The 22,702-nt window shown below is 37.7% G+C and overlaps 1 protein-coding gene across 1 annotated transcript in view; it reads left to right on the forward strand.

Moving 5' to 3' along the window:
* The window catches only part of ANGPT1 (angiopoietin 1), a gene marked incomplete at its 5' end in the record, with an annotated part of 89,759 nt that overhangs the window by 41,193 nt on the left and 25,864 nt on the right, over nucleotides 1–22,702 (forward strand). Inside the window, one exon of the mRNA XM_008948992.1 lies at nucleotides 9,410–9,576. Within this exon, the coding sequence (XP_008947240.1) occupies nucleotides 9,410–9,576 (167 nt within the window). The remainder of the gene's footprint in view (nucleotides 1–9,409; nucleotides 9,577–22,702) is intronic.

Below are 22,702 nucleotides of genomic sequence, written 5' to 3' on the forward strand. Positions count from 1 at the left end.
AGAGTACTGTTCTTTCCCTGCCAACAGCAGGAAGAATTTTAAAGTGCCTTTCAATATAAGCATGGTCCTTCCTGCAAAAATGAAGCATTTGAGGACAGGACATTTAGGACGAGAGGAAATGGACTTAAACTGCGCCAGGGGAGGTTTTGATTGGATGTTAGAAACAATTTCTTTACTGAAAGAGTAATGAGGCAGTAATGGAACAGGCTGCCCAGAGGGATGGTGGCTTCACTCTCTCTGGAGGTATTAAAAAACTGTGTAGATGTGCCACCTGGGGACATGCTAATGTGCGTAATGGTTGGACTTGATGATCTTAGCGGTCTTTTCCAACCCTAATGATTCTATGATTCTAGGATGGACTTGTGAGAAAGGCAAAAACTAGACAATGTGTATTCTTGGAAAAGACAGAAGTCATGTGGTTTTTGTACTGTAAACAAGACAGGTTGGAAGTGGTTGTGTTAATGAATTATTATGTTACATGAATTAGCTTATGAGAGTGAGTTATGAGCACAAGGGGATAAAGAAGCACACTTCAGACATAAATAATTTTGTAACATACAGTCACAAATGCATTTCTTATGATAGTACGCTTCAAATTCATGAATTATAAATTATTTAAATTTAAAAAAAAAATACTTTGAGGGACTGAGATAGATGACATGGAAGTAATTTGTTTCTTTCAAACATTTACCAAATAATTTGGATATAAGGAAATGACTTTTGGTGACTGGAATGCGTATTAAGATATTGTGTGAGTAACGCCTTTCATGGAGACCCACCCTTCTGTGATAAAGAATGACATGACATTAGAGTTAAACAAAAAGTCACTTCTGGCTGCAACTGTTGCTTGCATAGTTGTCACTTTCATCAGTGTTACAAAAAGAGCCAGCATGTTCTCTGCTTCTCTCGAGGTCTAAATCTAGCATGTCCAGTGGAAATAGATGTGATATTAAAATGGTGAGAGACCATATTCAATTTTATGAAAGCGTGCTCATGAAAATATTTTGGTCCTGACCCAGACTTGATCTACGGTATGCATTTCAACAGTGTTGTCTAATGGAGCAAGCATGAAACAATATTGGTATCAGAGGACTGTGGATTACTAGACTGGACACCAGAGAAGATGCTACCACACAAGGAAACATCTTTATTTAGGGCAATAATTTTCAATGTAATATTAAACACGATTTTGTGTTAGAGCACAGTTGTGTTTTAAATGTGTTATATTTAGCATAGTCTTCCCTAAACATCAGTTTCTAATGCTGTGTTGACACATGGCTATATACTTGTGTCTACTCTGCCATCCGTGCTTCAGTTGAACACCATCAGTGTGTACTGATATGATTCATGTGGTGTTCCAAGGGCTGTTAATACAACTATGTAGCATTTTCCTTACATGTGAAACTTCATGTAACAATATCACAATTCAGCTTAATTATGCTACCACCCTGTAGCAGAACACCATGAGAAAAATTAATGTTATTCAATTACATAAACTTTCTAAACAAAAAGTGGAAATTTTACAAGAGCCACGTGAGACACTGAGAGGTTTGTTTTATAAATTGGTGATTTAACACTTAGTAGAATTATGGTAGAGGTCTTCCCAAATGATAGTTGTGTGCACTCATTAAGGAACAGCTTCGTCATCAGAGAGGAACATCTCCTGAATGATCTGTTCCATTTAGCTCTCATTATAGCAGCCCTTCACTTTGGGGCTCTTGTGTCAAATGAGCACTATAGCTTTCTGACTCTGGTGTCAGTCATCTTGTATTTTTTGTTCAGCTATTTAGTGTAGTAGCTGAGCCCAAGCAAGAGAGAAAAAAGCAACCTGTAAATTTGATGTTTGGAGTTAATTTAGATGGATTATGGAGCTGAGATTAAAGTCCCTGCTCAAACTCACAGGTGGTTTGATTGTTGGTCTTTTCCTGTAGCATCTATGCTCCTAGTCATGCACATCTTTGCTATTTAGGATGAATGTTTTGAAAACAAAAGAGAATTAAGTCTTACCTCCAGAATTTTTTTCTTTTTCTCTGAAGTGAAACAAAAGTACTTATTTTATTTAGATTTTTTTTTTGATTTTTAATTTTTAGTCCTAAACCATACAATTTATTTCTTTGAAAAGAACAAAATATAAATTTCTTTTAAGCTTCCAATTTGTCTTTCTTAGAGTACCAAAACTGAGTTTTCTTTTATTTAAAAAATACCCATTTCCCTGAGATGCACTTACCAGAAGGTGCACTGTGTATTCCCAGGATCCACTTGTCCTAGAGTGAAGAAGGTGGTTTCAGAGAGACTCTCAACTTAAATTGTTTCAGTAGGAAATACTCCCCTGTATTTAGCTAAACAGTAAGGAACTTAGGCTGAAATCCAGGCCTGAGGAATTTGAACTGGCTGTTGTATGTGCATCAGTGTAGAAAGTTGATTTTTTTGGGGCTCATTGAGTAGCCAGAAGTAACATTTGTATAAGGTTTGCACCTCAAACCTGGTTTCTGTCACTGTGATTCTTCCTCATCAGGAGGTCTGCTAAGACTGATTCTGTGTGGATTTGAGAAGGAAAAAGCAAAAGTGAATCTAGCTTCTGTATATCTACTAATGCATCTGGTCTAGAATAAAGTAGTACGGCCAGAACTGTTGCAGGATATGAGCAAGATTTTGAGACACACTTTTCAAACTTGGGATGATTATTCTGACATTTAGTTCTTTATTTAAACTGACAACAGCTTCACTTTCATTTTAGCCTTTTGAGAAGGTAACTCTGGCTTCAATCTAAACATGTCTTTAAAACTTGCCACCAAATATTTTTTAATATTTTAAAGAAATAATTCTGAATATTTAAAATTATTTTCCCATATTCTATTAAGCAAATATTATTCCACACATCTGTTCTCTGAGGAAATTGAAGTAATTTCTATAGACCACATAATTATTTCAGTAATGAAAGTAATAATTCAACTTGACAGAAATGAAGAAGTATATTGAGCTTTTCAGAAATTATATTCTTAAACAAAATGCGTTCTACATCCTCAGCTAAAGCAAAAAGAGCTGAATATCCTTTATGGCTTCTGGGAAGACACTGCTGCTGTAAAATACTGACTTATGATGTGCTTGATTCAGTGAATTGTCTGACAGGAGATGAACCCATAGGATATATTGACTGTGTCTGGTTTCAATTTTGTTTTGTCTATGAAAAGTCAAAGCTTCCTATGAGCATTATCAGACAAAATAAATAATGTAAGAGAGATAATTGTTTAATGAACTTGGAGTAACATGATTCAAGCAGAATAACCCCACAGATTTTGCCAAAGCTAATAAAACTCTTTTACACCCTACTTATATTAACCATATTCTGTTATTTCTTTACTCTGAAAACAATTGTTATTATGTCTACAAGAACCATCTATTCTAAATGTAGTACAAAATGTCTCCTGATTATTCTTTGATAAAACCCCCATTTTACTAATTGGTTATGATTTTTATGTCTTTTTAACTGACTTATTTCAGATCAAACTTTGCCAAAATATGATCTTAATCAATTTTGAGCAGCAAAAATAGTTTTTCATTTGAGAACAATAAAATTAAAGGGTAAAATAATCTATGCTAGGTTAGTGCAAAGATTTGTGTATCCTGTCTGTGGTTAGTAATGGACACTTAAGAAAGTATATTATAATATCGTAAGCATATTTCCCTGATATATTCTCCCAGCTTCCACAGAGTGCTAATGAGGAAAATGCAGGAGAACTCTGAAAACGTTTGGAAATTTCTGACCTTCCCCTATTACATTTTTCAAGAACTTAAACCATCTGTTTTGCCAGTCGTCCCAAAATGTTATGCAGATTTCAAGGGAAAAGTAAAATAAATATTTTTTTAATAAAATGTAAAGTTTTAAGAGTTAATATCTCTACTTGGAAGCATATAATGAACAAGATATAGAAATCTAATGACAAAATAGTGTCTTTTAGTCATTTACAATGAAATTTGGAACAGTGCTTGAAATCACTGGGTTGCAGAGAGATTTAAAATGCATTTAAATACAAACACGTTCACAAAATACAGATGTTCCTTTTCCAAGCAGGTCAATAGTGAGGATGACTTGGATCACCTCATGTACTTCATTGAGTTTAAGTACAAAACTTTAACAGAAGTACTTCTGGCAGTATTTGCTGTAGCAATATGAAAGCAAAAAACAATGAGTATGTTAACAGAGTATATATGTATTGGGAAATAGATTTAATGACAGCTCTATGTCTGGAATAAATGACTCCTAATGTTAACTTTTAAGATTTAACTCTATGCCCTCAGGCATTCTCAAAACCAAACTCCTTGTTGGTAGAAGATGGCATGTCGTTACCGACACCCGGTCCCTGGGATAGCTACCGCCCAACCTCTACCATTGGGTGCCACCACAGTCATAAGCTTCAATGTGAAGGATGTTGCAAATGGTGTTTATTGCGTGGCTGCAATTGCTTATCTATGACAAGCCACGCCCACAAGGCCCCTCGTGGGCAGTCTGAGCTTTCCGTTACATCGCGAGATCTTCCGCACGCCGATCCCTGCCTAGGGCGGGCTCTGCTCACCACAACATCGGCAAGCATGGTCTTAGGCAACGCTGAAATCTTGGTACCCCAAAGATTTGAGGAGCAGTATGAACATATATGCCTCATTAACAAAAGTACTTGGATTTCATTACTGAACAACTACCAAATTGTCTCATGGACAGCAAAATTAATTATGTCTGATTTCTCTGGATTTTTATCTTATATCCTGCTTGGAAGTCCCATTCTCATTACTAATAATTTCCTGAATCCCTATTAGTTTCTAAGTTTGTCTGTGGCAATACCTGGAGTTCCCCTGTTGTGTCCATCAAATCTCTCCCAGATGTCTAAAGGTTCTCTGCTGCAATACATGTTCAGCATCTGTGCTTGGCTGGCTGGCCTATGCCTGCTGACAGACAAGTAGAATAGGCAACTGTGGAGCTTCTACTTCAGCATTTCTCCCAACAGCAACTCATCCCCAATACCAGATCTCCTGAAACCTTGTTGAACTTCAAGTTTGTGTGATTTTTATCCCAGCCTCAAAAGTGTTCAAAAAGTGTTGCACAAAAATAAAAGCCAGGTGAGCATAACAATTGCACAAGCTTGTTACCTTAAAGTTTTCTGGTGGAATTAAAAAGAAAAATTTTGTATTTGAAGATAAAATTCTGAAATGTACTTTGGAGGCTAAGTACCTTGCAGACAAATCAAAAGAATCTAGCACAATGATTTTCTTTGCCAGCCTCAGAGTTGGGCATGGAAATGAAAAGTTTTTCAGTTTTGTTTTGGTCTTTTTTTCTTTTTATTTTTTGGCTAATGATATGTCATTCTCTTAAGCACACAAAAGCTTTAATATCTTTTCAATGTAGTAGTGTTCTTGTAGCAACGACAGTCTAAGTAAGATATAAACAAGGAAAGCTGTGTAGTTATTAAGTCAGACGAAGTATGTGGGAAAACCAGCAGGCATGCAAGTCTATCTTCAAGTCTAAAATGAGGCAGTAAACTGTAGACTAATACAGGTTGGAAACAGTTGAGTTTGGCATAATAAAATTATACTTCAAGAAATTGTTCCCAGATCTGTGCTTACCAGAAATGTACTGCTCCTCTCTGTTTTCGATCTATGAAACCTTTGAGTTCCTGTTTATTTCTTTCCCAGCCACATTGGGTGTTTAACAAAGTACACTACTTCTTCTTAGAAACATTCCTTGCTTCAGAAATACATTTTATATTCCACTTACCTCCTTGGTTTTCTTTTCGTAAGAGCAAGGAGTTTGTTTGACAAAAAGTTGCCCCTTATAATAATAATAAAAAAAAGAATCACTCTTAAACTAGACATTTATAGTCCTAGTTTTGGTAATGTAGATCCTTATAATAGGATTCCATTTTTCGTAACTAATGTGTTAGCTTTCTTCATAGTTCTTTTATATTTCTTTTTCTATCCCTCCAGTTCCCTTTTACTGCAATTTCATTTCCTCTGGTCAGGAGAGCAAACCACTCAGTGACAGATTTTTATCTTAGTGTAATAACACGTGTGAAAAGGGAGAAGGAAGTGTAATTGCAAAGAAGATAAATTATTATTATTTCAGAATAATTATATATGGTGTCTGGATTTTATACAGAACACCAATGGGAACACATAATGTTAAAAAAGCCATATTTATTACATCCTGAATAGCCTGTAATCTAAATAAGATAAAACATATATAATTCAATAGAGCCACAGTTCAAAAGGACATCCCCTCATCTTGCCAGCGTTGGGAAAAAGGGAGAAATTATTTTCTGAAAATCTTCTTTTGAAGACAGACAGTTGATAATAATATATCTTCTGTGAATGAGAAACCGTGTAGACTGCAAAGGAACTTACCTCGGCTGGTATATAAACACCTATACTCCAATTTCTTCCTTCTGGATTTTAGGGAGACAAACTGCCAGTTGGGTAGTCACTGCAGAATGTATTTTCCCTTTCTCTGAGATAAGTGGCAATGACCAGTGGTGAAAAATGATGTCAGAGTTGAAACATTGACTGCTGGAGTATGACACTGCCAAAGCTGCTAGAACAGGAGAGACCACGTGTGATGACCATAGGCAAGGAGATTGAAAGGATCAAAGGAACAGATAGAAAACAGTGAAAATGTTTTTCAGGGTATGTCACCTGTAAACAGGATTTATGCAGGTGAATAACAAGTTTTTGTACTTTAGGAAGTATGTATAAAGCCAAATATGCATGACAATGTGATCAAAGCAGTAGATGAGAGATACAGAAGCATCATCATGGGAAAGCCTGGGAAGCAAAACCTCACACTGGAAAAGTGATGGGGTCAAAGCAAGATATCACCAATATTATCTGCAGCCAGTATTTACGGGGACTTACATAGGAAATCATCTACTTGAGAAAGAGGATATAATGAAATAATGCACAAGAAAGGAAAAGGCAGCTAATAGTATCCTCTCATATTTCGGTTCCAGTCTTCTCTGTGGCTCACCACAGACTACAGAATTTCAACTCTTGCAGACTAAACACTTTGTCTGTGGGTATCACTGGATGATCTTTCAGCCAAAAGACAGACATGCTTACTTGAAGCAAGATACTCAGCTCAGCATAGCCATCTTCTCAGCCTCCAGTATCAGTGAGCACCAAATATCTGCTCAGGTAGGCTAGATAAATAAATGTGACTCCTGAGTAGAGTGCTCTGTAATGTGATTCCCTGCAGGAATAACAAAAAAGCCCCTCCGTTTTATATTTGTTTGGTTTGGGGTTAGTTTGGTTTGTTTAGTACTTTTGGTTGGGTTTGTTTGTTTGGGGTTTTTTTTGTGTGTGGTGTGGTTTTTGTTTTTGTTTTGTTTTGTTTTGTTTTGTTTTTTTATCTAGTCATAAACTTTTAAGGTTCTAAATTTTTAAAATCACATTTCTTTGAAAGTTTGCTGTTGGCACACCTATACATTGCCTGATCAAAGTATCATCTGCACTGCAGCTTCGTTCAGATGCCACATGGCCTCTGAGGAGACAGGATTTCGTCCTCAGTAAACTCAATTAGTCAGGGCTGGAGCCAATGCAATAAAGAATAAAAGAGACAGAAGATTGTGCTTTCAGTGCTTCCATCTCACATTAGGAGTGACTAAAATGTCATATAGTCATATAGAGAAGATCAATTTCTTTCCAGTGTGTCTCACAGACACATTTTCCTTCTAGTCCCAAGGAAGTCTAATTTTTTTTTTTCATTATATCCTCTCTCTATACCTCTTTACCTCTCTCTAAAAAAACATGTGCTTTCTGGACATATGTAAACTCATTCTTGAAAAATTACACTGACTCAATCAATAGCAGATCACTTGGTTTAATTAATGATCTAAAACTGAGAACAAATGCTGTCTGTTAAATTCCTTGATGGGGAGCCCAGAGGCAAACTTCCTATAATAAATAATAAAGGGAAATATTTGAGATTGGAAACAGTTTAATCTTTTTCAAAGCCAGGATTGCTTTATTATTTCTTTCTTATATCTGACAGTCACATCTTAGAAATAGAGGGTGAATGTGTATCACAGGCAAGAAAACCGTCTGATTTTTCATTCAATTTGATTAGGAAATTTTCACAGAGGACTTCTAAAACACTCCCAGCACATCACTGTAAGCAAATCAGGAGAGTTCCAGTTCCCATTTTTACTATCTTAAGAAATCTTATCTTAAGTCATGTTGATATAATTCTTCACAAGTAAAGCTTATGGTTTGAAATAAGTTATATTTTTTAAAGAGAATAAAAATGGAAATATGAGTTCTCAGCCATGAACTAATCTTTTATAAACAAAAATATTTTTCATATATAGTAAACTAATTACATAAAATAAAATATTAAATTTAATGTAGTAAAATATTCACTAAAATTTAGACAACTTTAAAACCTGGAAGATACACAGAAATGTAGGTCTAGGAAGACATTTGGAAAAATAGTTATATTTTCTCTTTTATTATTATTTTTCCATGTTTGAAAATTGTATAGTCTGCTTAACTGGAAATAACTTGAATATGTGAAATGTGAAAAATGCTAGATACCTTAAATATTTTACTACTGTTTATTTTTCATACTTTGAAAATAAAAATGCAGTATCTTCTTCTGTGCTTTGGATGGCCTATAGAAATACTCCTAACTCTCTAAGTTAAAGTTTTCAAATCATCAGAACATATATAGATATTTTATTTCACCTCAGCAGGGTGAGAAAAAAAAATAGTTTTGTAGTTGCCAATATGAGCTTTAGTGCACTAAGAATTAAATAAATAAATTTTACAGCTGAGGATCACTCACAGACACTATCCTGTCCAGCAGGTCTAATATGCAAAAGAGAATTTTATACTGAAAACCTCTCTCGTTCAATTTGTGACAGACACTCAGCAGCAAAGGAATGGTCCATTCTTCTTTAGAGATTAAGATATGAGCTATTATTCACAGTTAATTTGAATTCAGTGTATAACTGAGGCTAATTTCAACTCTTTTTATCCTTTTATAACACATAGCAGAATTCTGTTTTGCCTTAACTGTCTTAATGATAACTAGGTTTAACACCATATGCAACAGTTATAGAATATGACTATGTCAAGTATTCTCATTGAAGGATGTGCAAATACAGCATCATACTAATATCTTGTAACTGAAAAGTGATTTTTGGCTGATAACCTCAACTGCCGTTTCAAATATCAGTTGAACTGTATGACACTCCTACATGGAATATATTAGTAGATTTATTTTACAGATAATCAAACTGGAGCACAGAAAGCTATGAACAGTAATTAGAACGGACATGTAAAATATAGTGACCATTTTCTTATTGTCTAAAAGTTCTACAAATTACAGTAATTACATCTAGCTATTTTGCCAATTTTTTTCTAGGGTTTTGGTAGCCCATCAGGTGAACATTGGCTGGGAAATGAATTTATCTTTGCAATAACAAGTCAGAGGCAATATTCTCTAAGAATTGAATTAATGGACTGGGAAGGAAACCGGGCATATTCACAATATGACAGATTTCACATAGGAAATGAAAAGCAGAATTACAGGTAAGAATCTATTGATTTTTTTTTGGCTCTACTGAGTGATAAATATTGTTCATTGTTCACTTCTTAAATATGAAAAAGGGCAGTAATATGCTGCTGATTTTCATTCAAAGTGAATAAAGAGGGTAAAAATAAAACATAAATCTTTTTTCTCAGTGATGAAGCATTAGAGTAAACTTAACACATATGAGAACAAGGCATGATGTATTAATCATGCTGGCTGGTATAACTGTTAAAAAATTATGTAACTTGCAGCCTGTCTGAGACCATCGGAACACAATAATTATTGAGTAGAAAAAAGATGCAGATTGTTCATTACAACTTGAAGGATTTCTTCCTCAGAAGCATAAAACTGAAACAATGGACATGAAAATAAAAGATCAAAAATTTTGTTAGAACATGATATTTCCAAACTAGTAATGCAGTGTAAATGAAGAAAAAGAGAATGCTGGATCTTATTGTGAGGAGATAAAGCACAAAACAATTTGTCAGATATTGGATAGCCTTGATTCATCATTATCATCAGTATTCCATTTATTATAGTTTGAAAAAGACATATGAAATTAAAACTTTGTCCAATCATATTCCCCATCCCTTTTTTTTTTTAAGTTGCAAAAGTAGGAATCTTAAGTCTGCTTATTAAAAAACAAACAAACAAACAAACAAACAAACAAAAACAAACAAACAAACAAACAAACAAAAAAACAACCAAAAAAACCCATCATTTTGGAAACACAAGAGATATGGGTCACCTAAGTGATTTGCTTGGCTTTTTTTTTTAAAGTCATTTCTTCATCTGAACAAACAGTACAATGCTGGAGAAAGAAAGTTAAACCCAGAAAAATATCTTACATTAGTTATTACAGAAGATCTAGTTAGCATAAGACTTAGGAGAGAAACAGTTGTATTGAGAAACTAAACAGTCAAGTCATATCATGTGAAACTAGGTTGTTATTCAGGTTTTTAAATTCAAGTAATTTAATGCTCAGACATGCTGATTGCCTCCCTCCTGCTCTGAGCCTCCAGAGAAATGGAAGTGAAAGCAATTTTTTCTTTCTGCTGACAGGACTCTGCATCCCTGTCCTCTGGGGTTTGTCAGAGGGTGCTACTGCATCATATAGAAGCACAAAGCTCCATTTAGAAGGAATCTGTATGAGTTTAGCTCCTCCATAAAGCAAGGACTATCACTTGACATGCAAAGGACAGCTCTGTCCTACATTGCCTCCTGCAATGCCATCCCTGGCACTGCCCATGACATGCCCTTTCCCCTGATTTGGGAAGCTGGAGCACCCATTCTGAGGTGCTCTTAGGCAGAGTAAATATAATTAAAGCAAATTTCTCAAAACAGCGGCTGGAAGCATTTAATTAGAACAAAACTAGCAGCGTAAAAGTGGATAATGTGGGGCCTTAAATATTAGTGGGAGATGTATGTGTGTGGTATGTTCAAAAATAAAAGGAAAAAACGGAATAAATGCTTGTCAAGTGAGGAAAAATGTCAAAAACCAGATCTACACATTACTCTGAAAATTAGAGTAAGGATCAGAGAAGGTGCCAGGAGTATTACTCAGAGGGCAAATTAAGATGGCTGAATTTGCTAACAAGAAAGTGTCTTTTTTGGTCTCGCTTATTCTGTACTAAATAGTCACAATAGGTACTGCTGAGAAATCAGAAGGATGCTGAAATAATTTATGCTAAAGCTCATGTTAAGGGAGGATTTCTTTTCAGGACTCCTCTGGGTTCATTCATGACAAAATAGTGAGAGAGTTTTGTGTTTTGTTTCAAACTCTATTTGTAGTAAGGTAATACTGCAACTTTGAGATGCTAAGGGATTTTTTCCTGTCATGAGTCCCTAAGTCCAGAGTAGAGGAAGAGGCAAAGAATTTTGGGGAAGGACTGCAGCTTTGTCCTTCCAAGAGTCAGAACTCTGCTAGGGACTGTGACCTGAGACTGTCCCAGGTGCTAAATGCCAACCAGGACCAAGGCACAGGCTTAAGAACTTATGTACAGTCGCCTATGTATATTTAATTGATTGGCCTTTTCCTGCTACAGTTTTGCCCTTATGCAACTAGCACTTTCACAGGTAATTTTTGAACACAGCTGTGGGATTCCAGGGAGCAGAGACTTTTTCCAATACACAGTGTAAGCAAGTCCATGTTAGTTTATTAGGGAAAGAAGTCTAGCCATACAGACATGAATAGTGGTGTGCCATGAACTTTGAAGGCTGAAGAGTAAAACCCACCCCAAGAATTAAACTTCATTCAAATTTTGATATGTCCTTTGTCTTCTGTAGTAAACTGTCTGAAAGGAAGAGCCTTTAAAGGACTTGGGCACAGCAGTTGCTTCTCTGCCTTGGCTGATAACACAGGCACTTGGAGATTTCGTAAATAGATTAGGTTTAATATGTTGCTGGATAGCAGAGTGGCCCTGGAAATGCTGAATCAGTCTAGATCTCTGGGATGTCTGTATAAACAGGGAACTATAAAGAGGGGGGTGGGGGTAGAGGGGGACTTTCATTAGAAGAAAGGGAGATCTTTCGGTGATGTTGAAGTGCTGGGGTTAAACCCCCAGCCCTGAATGAGGGTTGCCATATGGACGGTGTCCACAACCAGGCAAGAAGGACCCTCCTGATTGCTTTTCACCTGGTGTCTGTCCTTGGGTGGGAACTGATTAGGAGATCACCACCAGGTGCCCCTGCCTTCCACATTAACTTGGAGGTGGGGCAAGAAGCCACCTCTATAAGAGCTGACTCTGATTGCATGTCTATGCAGTGCATGTGCTGTGTGTGGGTTCTGTCTATTGAAAGGGCTTCCTGACTCTTCATAACAAGTGGAGCTCCCCAGATGGTGTGGCAGGATGATGAGTCTCTCTCTGGGGAGCCACTATGTAGTTGGATTCCTCACCTGTCTTGTTCCACCTACCATGGCATGGTTCCTTGGTCAGCTCGCTCTTTTCTTCACACAATATGTTGTGGGTGAGTGCATTGACTTGTTCCTCCTCCCAGTGGTTTGGCATCTTGGATCTCTGGTGTATGATTTAAGAGCAGAGGGAGGACTTTGGCTGCTGGTTTGCCCATTAATGATAATATCCTTCTATGTGGAGCAAGCAGTCAACAGAAGTGATATAACAAATAATTGATTTGGGACCAATTACTGTGGTTTTCATTCCTGTCCTACTCCATAGTCCAATTAATGACCAGATCCAGCTCTACACGTGCTGTCTGTGTGGCCTTCTTACAGTACAACTAAAGTTCATCTGTCTAGGGAATGGGAAATCAGCTCCATTCCTGCAATGGGAAAGCAGCTCCATGCCTGCTACTCTGGAGTAAAAAGAGAGGGAAACATTGAGAGGTAAAAAGTCTCTGTCCATCTCTCTTGGCCCTTCGGATTAATTCCTCAATTATTTTTACTCAAATGTACCTGAATATTCAAAGAAACTAATTGAATAACCTGGTGATGGTTCTGGAAACCATTAAGTGTAAGCCACCTGCAAATCTAAATTGTTCTTCATGCTTGACAAATGCAGTAGTGCATAGTCCAGACAGATCTATGTCCAACAGGCTTTTTTCAAACCAAAATTGTGTTGGGGTCTTTTAGAAATTAATACAATCATGTACCCCATGACATAAAAACTCTTTATTTTTCTTGTCAGCATCACTATCTGTGATAGAAGCAACTCCAGAAGGCAGGCCAAATATAAGCTTGATTATTGAGTCCTAAACAGCTGACCACTCTTCAGGGAATGCTGTTTTCTCCTTATCTGAGGAGATGCTGTTAAGGATTTAAATGGTTCCTCTGAATTTGAAAACCACAGTTCCCAAACTTCTGCTCTCAGTGCCTTTCCTTTATGGTTGATGGGCATTTGCCATGTTTGCTTTCAATACCTCAAACACTGAACAGAATACCTTTTCAAAGCTTTAGTTGATAATCATTTGAAATAATTTTGCTAAACAAAGTAAATACTCTCTTATTTTGGAAGCTGTCAGGATTTTCTGCTAATGACTCACATTAAATGTTGCTTCTTCAACACTGTTTGCAAAAAAATGGTAGACTGGCTGAACTCTAGATTAGTTCCAAATAAAGCAAGTTCACAAAAAAATAATAATGAGTAAAGAGACAAGTTTTCAAGCTGGTCTGGGCAGTAGATCAAGTACATCTGAAGTAGAGGAGTATGGAAATGAAAGGAAGAGCTCAAGAAGTGGAACATATTTCATTTATACTATGGCAATACCTACTATATTTGGAAGATAAAAATAAGGTTCCAGGTCTCACATTTGAATATAGTAAATTTGGGAGGGATGGGAGGGAAAAAAAAAAAAAATGAATTGATAAAAAGTATCTGAGAAAATATGGAAAATTATTTTTGTGCTGCTTTCCAAAATCCAGCCTTAACATTATGCAAAGTTTGATTCAGTCTGGATAACTGGTGATTTCAGAAGGGTTCTGTTTTTTCTCTAGGCTGTTTGTATCCACTTTACTACTTTTTATTATCCTAAAGAATCTATGATTAAAAAGAGTAATGCTGAACACATGTATATTAAAACTATACTTGTTTCTCTTTCAATATGAGACAACTCTGAAAGGGTTTCTGGGAATGCAGAACAAAATCTATTTATCCCAGATGATGACTGCATAGAATACAGTTGAGATAAGAAGGTGGATACTGAAGCAGTAACTGTATAACGATAAATGATAACTGAAACAGGAAAATCAATATTGCACTGCATGGGAAACCTTCAATAGCATAAAAGAATATCTAAGTGGTTAATTTCCTTTAGAACATCCATAGACTTCTTATCTGCACAAAACAATTACAAAGAGGCCTGTCTGCAAATATGATGAAAACTATCTCTGCCTGTCTCTGCAAGTTATACATGGTGGCAAGTAAAATCTTCATAGAGTAAGAAGAGTCATATCTTTCAAGCCTCATTTAGTGCATTGTTTCTTAAGTTAAATCAAAGGAATTATTCATAGAACCATAAAAACATAAGCTAAAAAAGACCCCCAGAAGACACACAGCCTCTCCCCTTTTCCTGTGCAGGCTCCACCTAGCTTACTCTTAATAGTCTGTTGACATTGATGCTCTTAGGAGCCATACAGGTATAGCACACTTTTGCTCTATCCTGTGTCCTCAGACCCTCCAGAATTAAACAGAAGTAGTCATGTGTTGAAATTTTTGGCACTACACTTCGTAATCCCTCATTTTAGTTAATGAAAACACGTATACTGATGTTCGATTTTGAACAGTAGTAACTTCAGCCTGTGAGCACATCTGGGTTTCCTACTCTTGATAGAGGAGCAGCTCTTCCAAGTAAAGCATGAAATGAAGAATGGGGAAATAAAATTTTTAATTGACTGAGTGATTTGTACCTTGGGATCCTTAGAGAGGCTGAGTATATCCTCACCGCTCTATGACAATATATTCCAGTATTTAGTCATTCTTTTATTTAGAAATTATTAAATGATGAGGCAGTACTGCTGAATTGAGCAAGACTTTGAGGTTGCTGTAGGTATAGGTGAAAACTGATGATGGACAGAGAGTGTCCTAACTTCTGTGAGTGAATTAGATACCTATGGTGATGATTGACCTTTGATAGTTAAAATTACAGACAGTCTTTATATTGGAACCAGCATGATAAAGGGATTAAGAAATCTTATGAGAAAATGAAAGAGAGCATAGATACTTTATAAAAAGCAAGAGTCAAGTTGACAGGATAATTTCAGTTATGTAGAGAAGAATATGTGTCAGTATGTGTCCTCAGAGGCAGGAAGTTAATGGAATTTGTTGCAAACAGGAGGGATAATCATTGAAATTATTCAAATCACTTCAAACACTGACACTGTTCTGTGATTCATACAAATCTAGGAAGCACAGTTTCTAAACTCTTCAAAATACTGCTTCTCACTAGGCCTTACTTTTGGAAACCAGATAAGCTGTTGAATGTAAACAAACAATTGTTAGACTCTATGGTACCTGGCAGCAGAGAGTTTTAGTTCACTGTGTAGAATCACAGAATCATGGAATGGTTTGGGTTGAAATGGACCTCTAAAAGTCATCTAGTTGAACCTCCCTCCAGTGAGCAGGGATATCTTCAACTACATAAGGTTGCTCAGAGCCCCATCCAGCCTGACCTTAGATGTTTCCAGGGACGGGACATCTATCACACCTCTGGGCAACCTGTTCCATTGTTTTACCACCCTCATTGTGAAAAATTTCTTCCTTACATCTTGTTTAAATCTACCCTCTTTTACTTTAAATTCATTACCCCTTGTCATTGCAACAGGTCCTACTAAAAACTTTGTCCCAATCTTTCTTATAAGTCCAATTTAAGTATTGAAAGGTCACAATAGGCTCTCGTCAGAGTACTGGATTTTTTAGTTCTTGTTTATTGAAGATTTGTAGAATTAGTTTCAGCAATAGCATTATTTATTTTTTTTATTGTCTTAACCAAAATAGGTAGGTATTCTGTAGCCAGAGACTTTGATGTAATGTTAATCTTTATTTTTTTTCTGAGGTAGAGGCTATTGATTTTTTTAAATCATCATTCTTGAACTAATGCTGGAATTTGTTACAAAAATGTCTCACTTTTCTTTCTATAAAGTAGAGAAAAAAATATTTTTGTACAATCTTTTCAATTGTACCAATGAAAATGCTGCAATAGGTAAAAGAAATTATGTGAATGTGTGACTTTTATGGGGACAGCTGGTTTTGTGTATCTTTAATTCAAAAATATATTCCACAGACTTGTAGTTTCAGCAGCAGGACATTTACAGTCCGTTTTCACTTTCCTCAGTGTACTAAACCTCATTTTGAAATATTGATGTGGTTCTTTGTTATTACCCAAGATTTTCAGTGAATTTGTTATAAGTAACATATTTTCTTCTTGTGTCACTTCAGTAGTTTAGGTAGAACAGGGAATCAGTTTGACTTCTAAGTTTTTCTGAGCCATCCACTCAGCTTCTGCATTATTTGTATAGCAGTAAATCTTCAAAGGAGAATTCACTTTTCTTTGGAAGATTGAAATTCAATTTGCAAGTCTACTTCAGAGGAAATATCCATGCAAAATCCTATTAATATTTGGAATGATAGCTGTGGTATGCATATTTCCCATGATTTGAAAATGTAATTAATATTTTGCCACCAAACAATGGTATAAAATGGATAATATGGAAAAAATAACTAGTATCTCTGTGTATATATATAAATATTTGGCTGAAATAACTATTATGTTTAAGAACATTATCAATCTAATAATATTCCATGAAGTCTAAATACTAGAAGTGCAGGGACTGACACCCATTGACAAGAGGTCTTGGTGGAACCAGGCCAGTGTTGGTGTATTATAGCAGTGACTAAAACTCAGTGTCAGTCCATGCACTATCTCCAAGCAGAATTTCTGTTAGCAGAAATCAAATATAATGGTTTTTCTCTGACTAACTGACAGCTGATGCAAATATAGTTGTGAAGTTTATGTATAATAAGATTTACTTAATAATAAAATTAGCTTAATCCACATAAACCCCTCTATATGCTCTCCATCCTTCAGTAAATTTGCAGATGACACCAAATTGAGCAGGAGTGTTGACTTGTTCAGTGTTCAGGAGGCTCTGCAGAGAGATCTGGACAGAGTGGATCAGTGGGCCAAGGTCAATTGTATGAGGTTTAACAAGGTCAAGTGCTGGGTGCTGCACTTCAGTCGCACCTGAATGTGCATCACAACAACTTCATGCAATGCTGCAGGATTGGGAAAGAGTGGCTGGAAAGCTGCCTGACAGAAAAGGACCCGGGGGTGTTGGTGGACATCTGGCTGAACATGTGCCAGCAGAAAGCCCAAGTGGCCAAGATGGCAAATGGCCTCCTGGCCTGTATCAAAAATAGTGTGTCCACCAGGAGTAGGGAAGTGATCGTGCCCCTGGACTTGGCACTCGTGAGGCCACAGCTTGAGTATTGTGTCCAGTGTTGAGCACCACAGTTATAAGAAGGACACGGAGGTGCTGGAGTGGGTCCAGAGAAGCACAACAAAACTCGTGAAGGGTCTAGGGAACATGTCTTATAAGGAGTGGCTAAAGGAACTGAGATCATTTAGTCTGGATAAGAGGAAGCTGAGGAGAGACCTTATGGCTCTCTACAACTACCTGAAAGGAGGTTGTAGCAAGGTGGGTGCTGGTCTCTTCTCCCAAGTAATTAACAATAGGAAAAGAGGAAATGACCTCAAGCTGCATCAGGGGAGGTTTCAATTGGGTATTGAGAAGAATTTCTTTACTGAAGGAGAGGTGAGGCATTGGAACAAGCTGCCCAGGGAGGTGCTGGAGTCACCGTCCCTGGAGGTGTTAAACACCTATGGATGTGGCATTTTGGGACATGTTTTAGTGAACGTGGTAGTGTTGGGTTGGTGGCTGGACTTGATGATCTTGGAGGCCTTTTCCAGCTTTGATGATTCTATGATCCACAGCTGATTATTTCCCACTTCTAGATAAAACTCATTTGTAGTTCACTATACAATAGCCATGACAATCCTGAAGCAGGAACGGAAGTTTTCTTCTTCTCTGTTATGGAATATAATGAGGATGCATATATACTGAATACTGCAAAGGAGCAACTGAGTAGTGAAGGAGGAGTGAATTGTGGGAGAGAATGATGGGAGTGGATAGAAGGAGGATGACGTACAGCTCCTAAGAGGTAGAGGAGAGGTCTCTTTTGGGTAGTGGATTAGGGAGTAGTGGAGCGCTTTCCCCCACCACATGCCCATTTTTGGTGGAAAGTAGTCTAAGAAGCAGGGGTGCAGTTGCTAGCAACAAAGCATTTTTCACGTTTATTCCCTTCAAGAATCAGAAAACAGGTTCGCTTCAGCAATATAGGCCCTCCATGAAGTGGTATGTAATCACTGTTATGCCCTTGAAACTTTGTAACTGGCAGCTCTGAAAAGTCTAGTAACTGTGTTCCATGCTTGAATGTAGAAAGAGCGTAGGCTGCAGCCATGAAAGCACAGCCATACCAGGACCAGCTATAACAGACATTCAGTGGTAAACTAGATATGTCCATATGAGGTATAATAACTTCCAAGAGCTACAAATTGTTATGGTACTACTAGTGAGATCCTATACTAAGTTGGTTCACTGAACTGTCTCTTTCATATGACAGAAAGGCATTGATGATTACCTTTCTTAGCTTTTAACTTAAACATCCTTAAAATTGAGAGATTTAATTTGGAATTGTATTATGTGACTTATAGGTCTCATGATACAAATAATTCCATACACAGAAGTAGTATTATTTCCTCTGAAGGAGTTAGAGATTTGCAGTTTTATTCACTTGCCTTCTTAGTCTTGAACAGTTCCTTTTAAAATACATGCTGTTGTTAGTCTTCAAGTCCCTTATCAGAGTATCTACATTCTCACTTACAGTACTACACTTTGAAGAGCACAAACCAATCATTTGATCACAGGCGTGAACTGCATTCCAGGCAAAAAGAAAATCTCTTCTTTTCAGAAAGCAAAATGCCAATTCATATATGCAAGATCAGCCCAGAAATGATACAATTTTTCAGACAGTATCTGTTAAAAAACATCACGAAAAGACCCTAGCAGTTCTTTTTGTGTTTTATTTTGGTCACGAATAATGCTAGAGCTCTTTAATGCACCAACATCTTGGATACGGAGGGAAACAAACAGAAGTGTTCCATAGTAGAATATTATGGGGATAATAAAGGGCAATTATTTATGTGAGGTTTTAGAGAAGTACTGGTGTACAAGCTTGACAAGGTATACACTGTACAGCAGCCTTGCTTTAAAAAAGCAAAGCCTTCAGTGACACTCAGAATATGTCTGATATAACAATGACCTAACAATTTTTGTATGTCTACTTCCTCATCAGCAATAGGTAGGTATTTTAGTTATTTTCATTATTAGCTCTGTCAAGCCATCTCTACATTGTTGCTGTCTTCAGTCTTGCTTTTCTCTATGCTTTTTCTTCAACTCATTAATTTCCAATTGCCTTCTCCAGATTGATGTATTTCCTTCACCAAAACTGAGTATCTCTTCTCCATATATTCATCTCCATGTACCTGCAGAACTCATCTTCCAGGGGTTTGTGCTAAGCTATTGATAAGAAACTTTGAATAATTAAATTTGATTGTACTCTTATATTTCTAGAAACTTTTCTTTCCTTTGATGTTTCAGGGATTTTTCAACCACTTAGCTGGAGAGAAGCTTATTTTCCAATATGTTGCACCACAGCTACTTCTATAAGACATAGCGTGCATGTCATTATCTCCTCCTCCAGGCTTCTAAATTAGTTTTTTAAGGAAAGGAAAATATGGGAGTAGGAACAAACTCATCTTATTTTCCCGTAGAGCTTATGTACAATAAAATAAACACATTTTGAACTGCTGATTACTTGAGGCAAGAAAATAAAAGGTTTGTAACAATTCACTAGACTTAAACACCATCCTGGATTTAATGAATTTAGGTGTTTATTCACAGATCATACATGATTTCCTACAGGTAGGTGAGATAAAGATTTTCAGTGTTAACACTAAAGTCATTGGGCCCTAGGAACAGACTGCAGGACACTAGCTGAAACATTCAATTCTCTGTGCACGCCTGGGGAAAGATAAGCTCCTCAGACAGAAGCCAAATCAGGCAACACACTGAGCAGAGAGCTGCCTGAATGAACCATTAGGAAATTCTGAAAATAGCAAGGCATGCATTTATATCCACTGACAGTTTACAACCCACAGCCTGGAGGTAGGAGACAATGTCCTGTTTTAAGAAAGAAACAGAAGACCCTGGATTAATGCATTCCTCTGCCCGAGTGGATTCAGACCACAGTTACGACTTCCCAAGAGAAAGCAGCAGCCCGTGCTGCAGGGGAACGGGCCTGCTGGTGAAGCCCTGAGTCTGTGCAGGGCAGAATTCACTACTCACTGAATGAGTAGATACCAGGTCACTTGTCAATGAGGTGGGAGAGGGAATTCTAAGACTATGCTCCCTGCTGTTGCAAAAATGGGGGAATAAAATCCGGTTTTGTGAGGCCAGTACTGAGTATGCGACAGACGTGAATCGGGAGACAAATAATAATTATTTACAGCAACTACTGCAGGTTGTTTGGATTGCCGGTGAGAAAATTAAAAGCTACAGTGCTAACTAAAGGTTTGTTACTAACAACACACTGTGCACACACACACAACAATAACAACTTGCCCCCTGTAGGCCCTGCTGCTTGTCATATAGACAAGCCCATCGAACAGAAATACAGTGGAACAAGACAAAGTAAAAGTTGCAACAAGAACGGAAGATACACCCAGGGAAGCACAGAAATGCACCTGGGGAGAAAATGTGAAATACACCCAGGGAGGAAAAATATATCTCTCAGCACTGGCTGAGGTGAATAATCTTACCCACGTGGCATCCCAAGTGGGGGGGATGGAGAAGGAGTGAATTCGCCAATACATCCCATCATTGGTATGGTTCTGAGTCGATCCTGTCCCAATTTTGGGGCCGACATTGGGGTGATATTTACACCCAAATTCGTACATTACATCGCCAGGGTATACGCGTGGGTGGGGATGGCTATAGACAATCTTATAACTTCTGTTAATGCCGCAAAGTCCATTGATTTACACCTGCGTGGGTGGAGGTAGTGGCTCCTTTTGTTTAGGGCTAAGACATCCGAAGGCTGGGACCATGAGGGCTCTGCCCCGTTTCGCATTCCTCCAGGCATCCAGATAACACCAGATATCCATACTGGTGGTGGTTGCCACCTTCACCCAGTGCTTGCTACCTCGTCGTGAGTTTCATGCTTCCAGGCATGTAGTGGCGTGATGTATGTGACTTGGACTTTGTCATCAACTGTGTTCTCTTTACACCTGCTCTGTGGATTGCATCTCATTCTGAATTAAACAGGTTTTGATTACATGATGCAAATAGATTATGAAGCAATGAGGTCTATCCCTGAACTCTGAACACTATACAAACACTTATGCTATGGACTTATGCTTGTACTGCCTGTAAGGCAAAGTGCTGGGATTAAACCCCCAGCCATGAATGAGGGTGGGCATATAGATGATGTCCACAACCAGGCAAGAAAGACCCTCCTGACTGCTTTTCACCCAGGGTCTGACCAGCCTTGGGTGGGAACTGATTAGGAGGTCACCACCAGGTACCCCCACCTTTCACAATAACTTGGAAGTGGAGCAAGAAGCCACCTCTATAAGAGCTGACTCTGCCTGCAGTGGGGCTGGGAGGTCTGCCTATACAGTGCATGTATTTTGTGGGGATTCTGGCTATCTGAAGGGCTCCTTGACTTTTCACAGCAAGTAGAGTTCCCAGTAACGGCAGTACGAGATCGAGACAGGAGGGGAATTATGGGACTTTCTCCTGGCAATCACTATATGATTTAGATTGGACTGGTCACCTGGGTCCTTCCTTCCCCCATGGCCTGGTTTTGGAATCAACTTGCTCCCTTTTTCACTACATTGTGTGCTGTAGGTGAAAACATTGTTCTGTTTGTTCCTCATGTGGTGGGCCACCTACGATCTCTTGCATATGATCTAAGATCAGAGGGAGAGATCTTGCTCACATGTTGCCCATTAATGATAGTATCATAGAATCACTATGTTTGGAAAGGACCTCCAGGATCATCAATTCCAACCTTCCTCATAACATTTCCCTAACCACTAGAACATAGCCTCAAGTGGTACATCTACTCATTTTTTTAACAACTCCAGAGATGTTGACTTCACCATCTCCCTGGGCAGCCTGTTCTAGTGCCTGACAACTCTCTCAGTGAAGAAATTCTTCCTACTTGGGCAAGCAGTCAACAGAAGAAGGGCTCAGTGAATCTTGAACAGTATGTTCCAGTGAGGTACATATTGCTATTTATGACACTGTTATGAGAGAAGCTTTGTGATTTAAGACTTTTCTTGCTAAGTGAATAGAAACTGAAACACATATATGGTGAGTAACCAATCAGATAAGTAAGCTGTTGCATGAAGAATGGAGATTAACAGTCACTGACAGCTCAACTGCATTTTACGTGGTGAGGATCTCTACAGGCAAAAAAATCAGTAGACTTGTGTGAGAAAAATATCATGCAAAGCAAAACAGTATGGTGAAATTCCTGCTGAGAGCTG

The sequence above is a fragment of the Merops nubicus genome, unplaced genomic scaffold, assembly GCF_000691845.1.
Source record: "Merops nubicus isolate BGI_N331 unplaced genomic scaffold, ASM69184v1 scaffold10301, whole genome shotgun sequence".
NCBI lineage: Eukaryota > Metazoa > Chordata > Aves > Coraciiformes > Meropidae > Merops > Merops nubicus.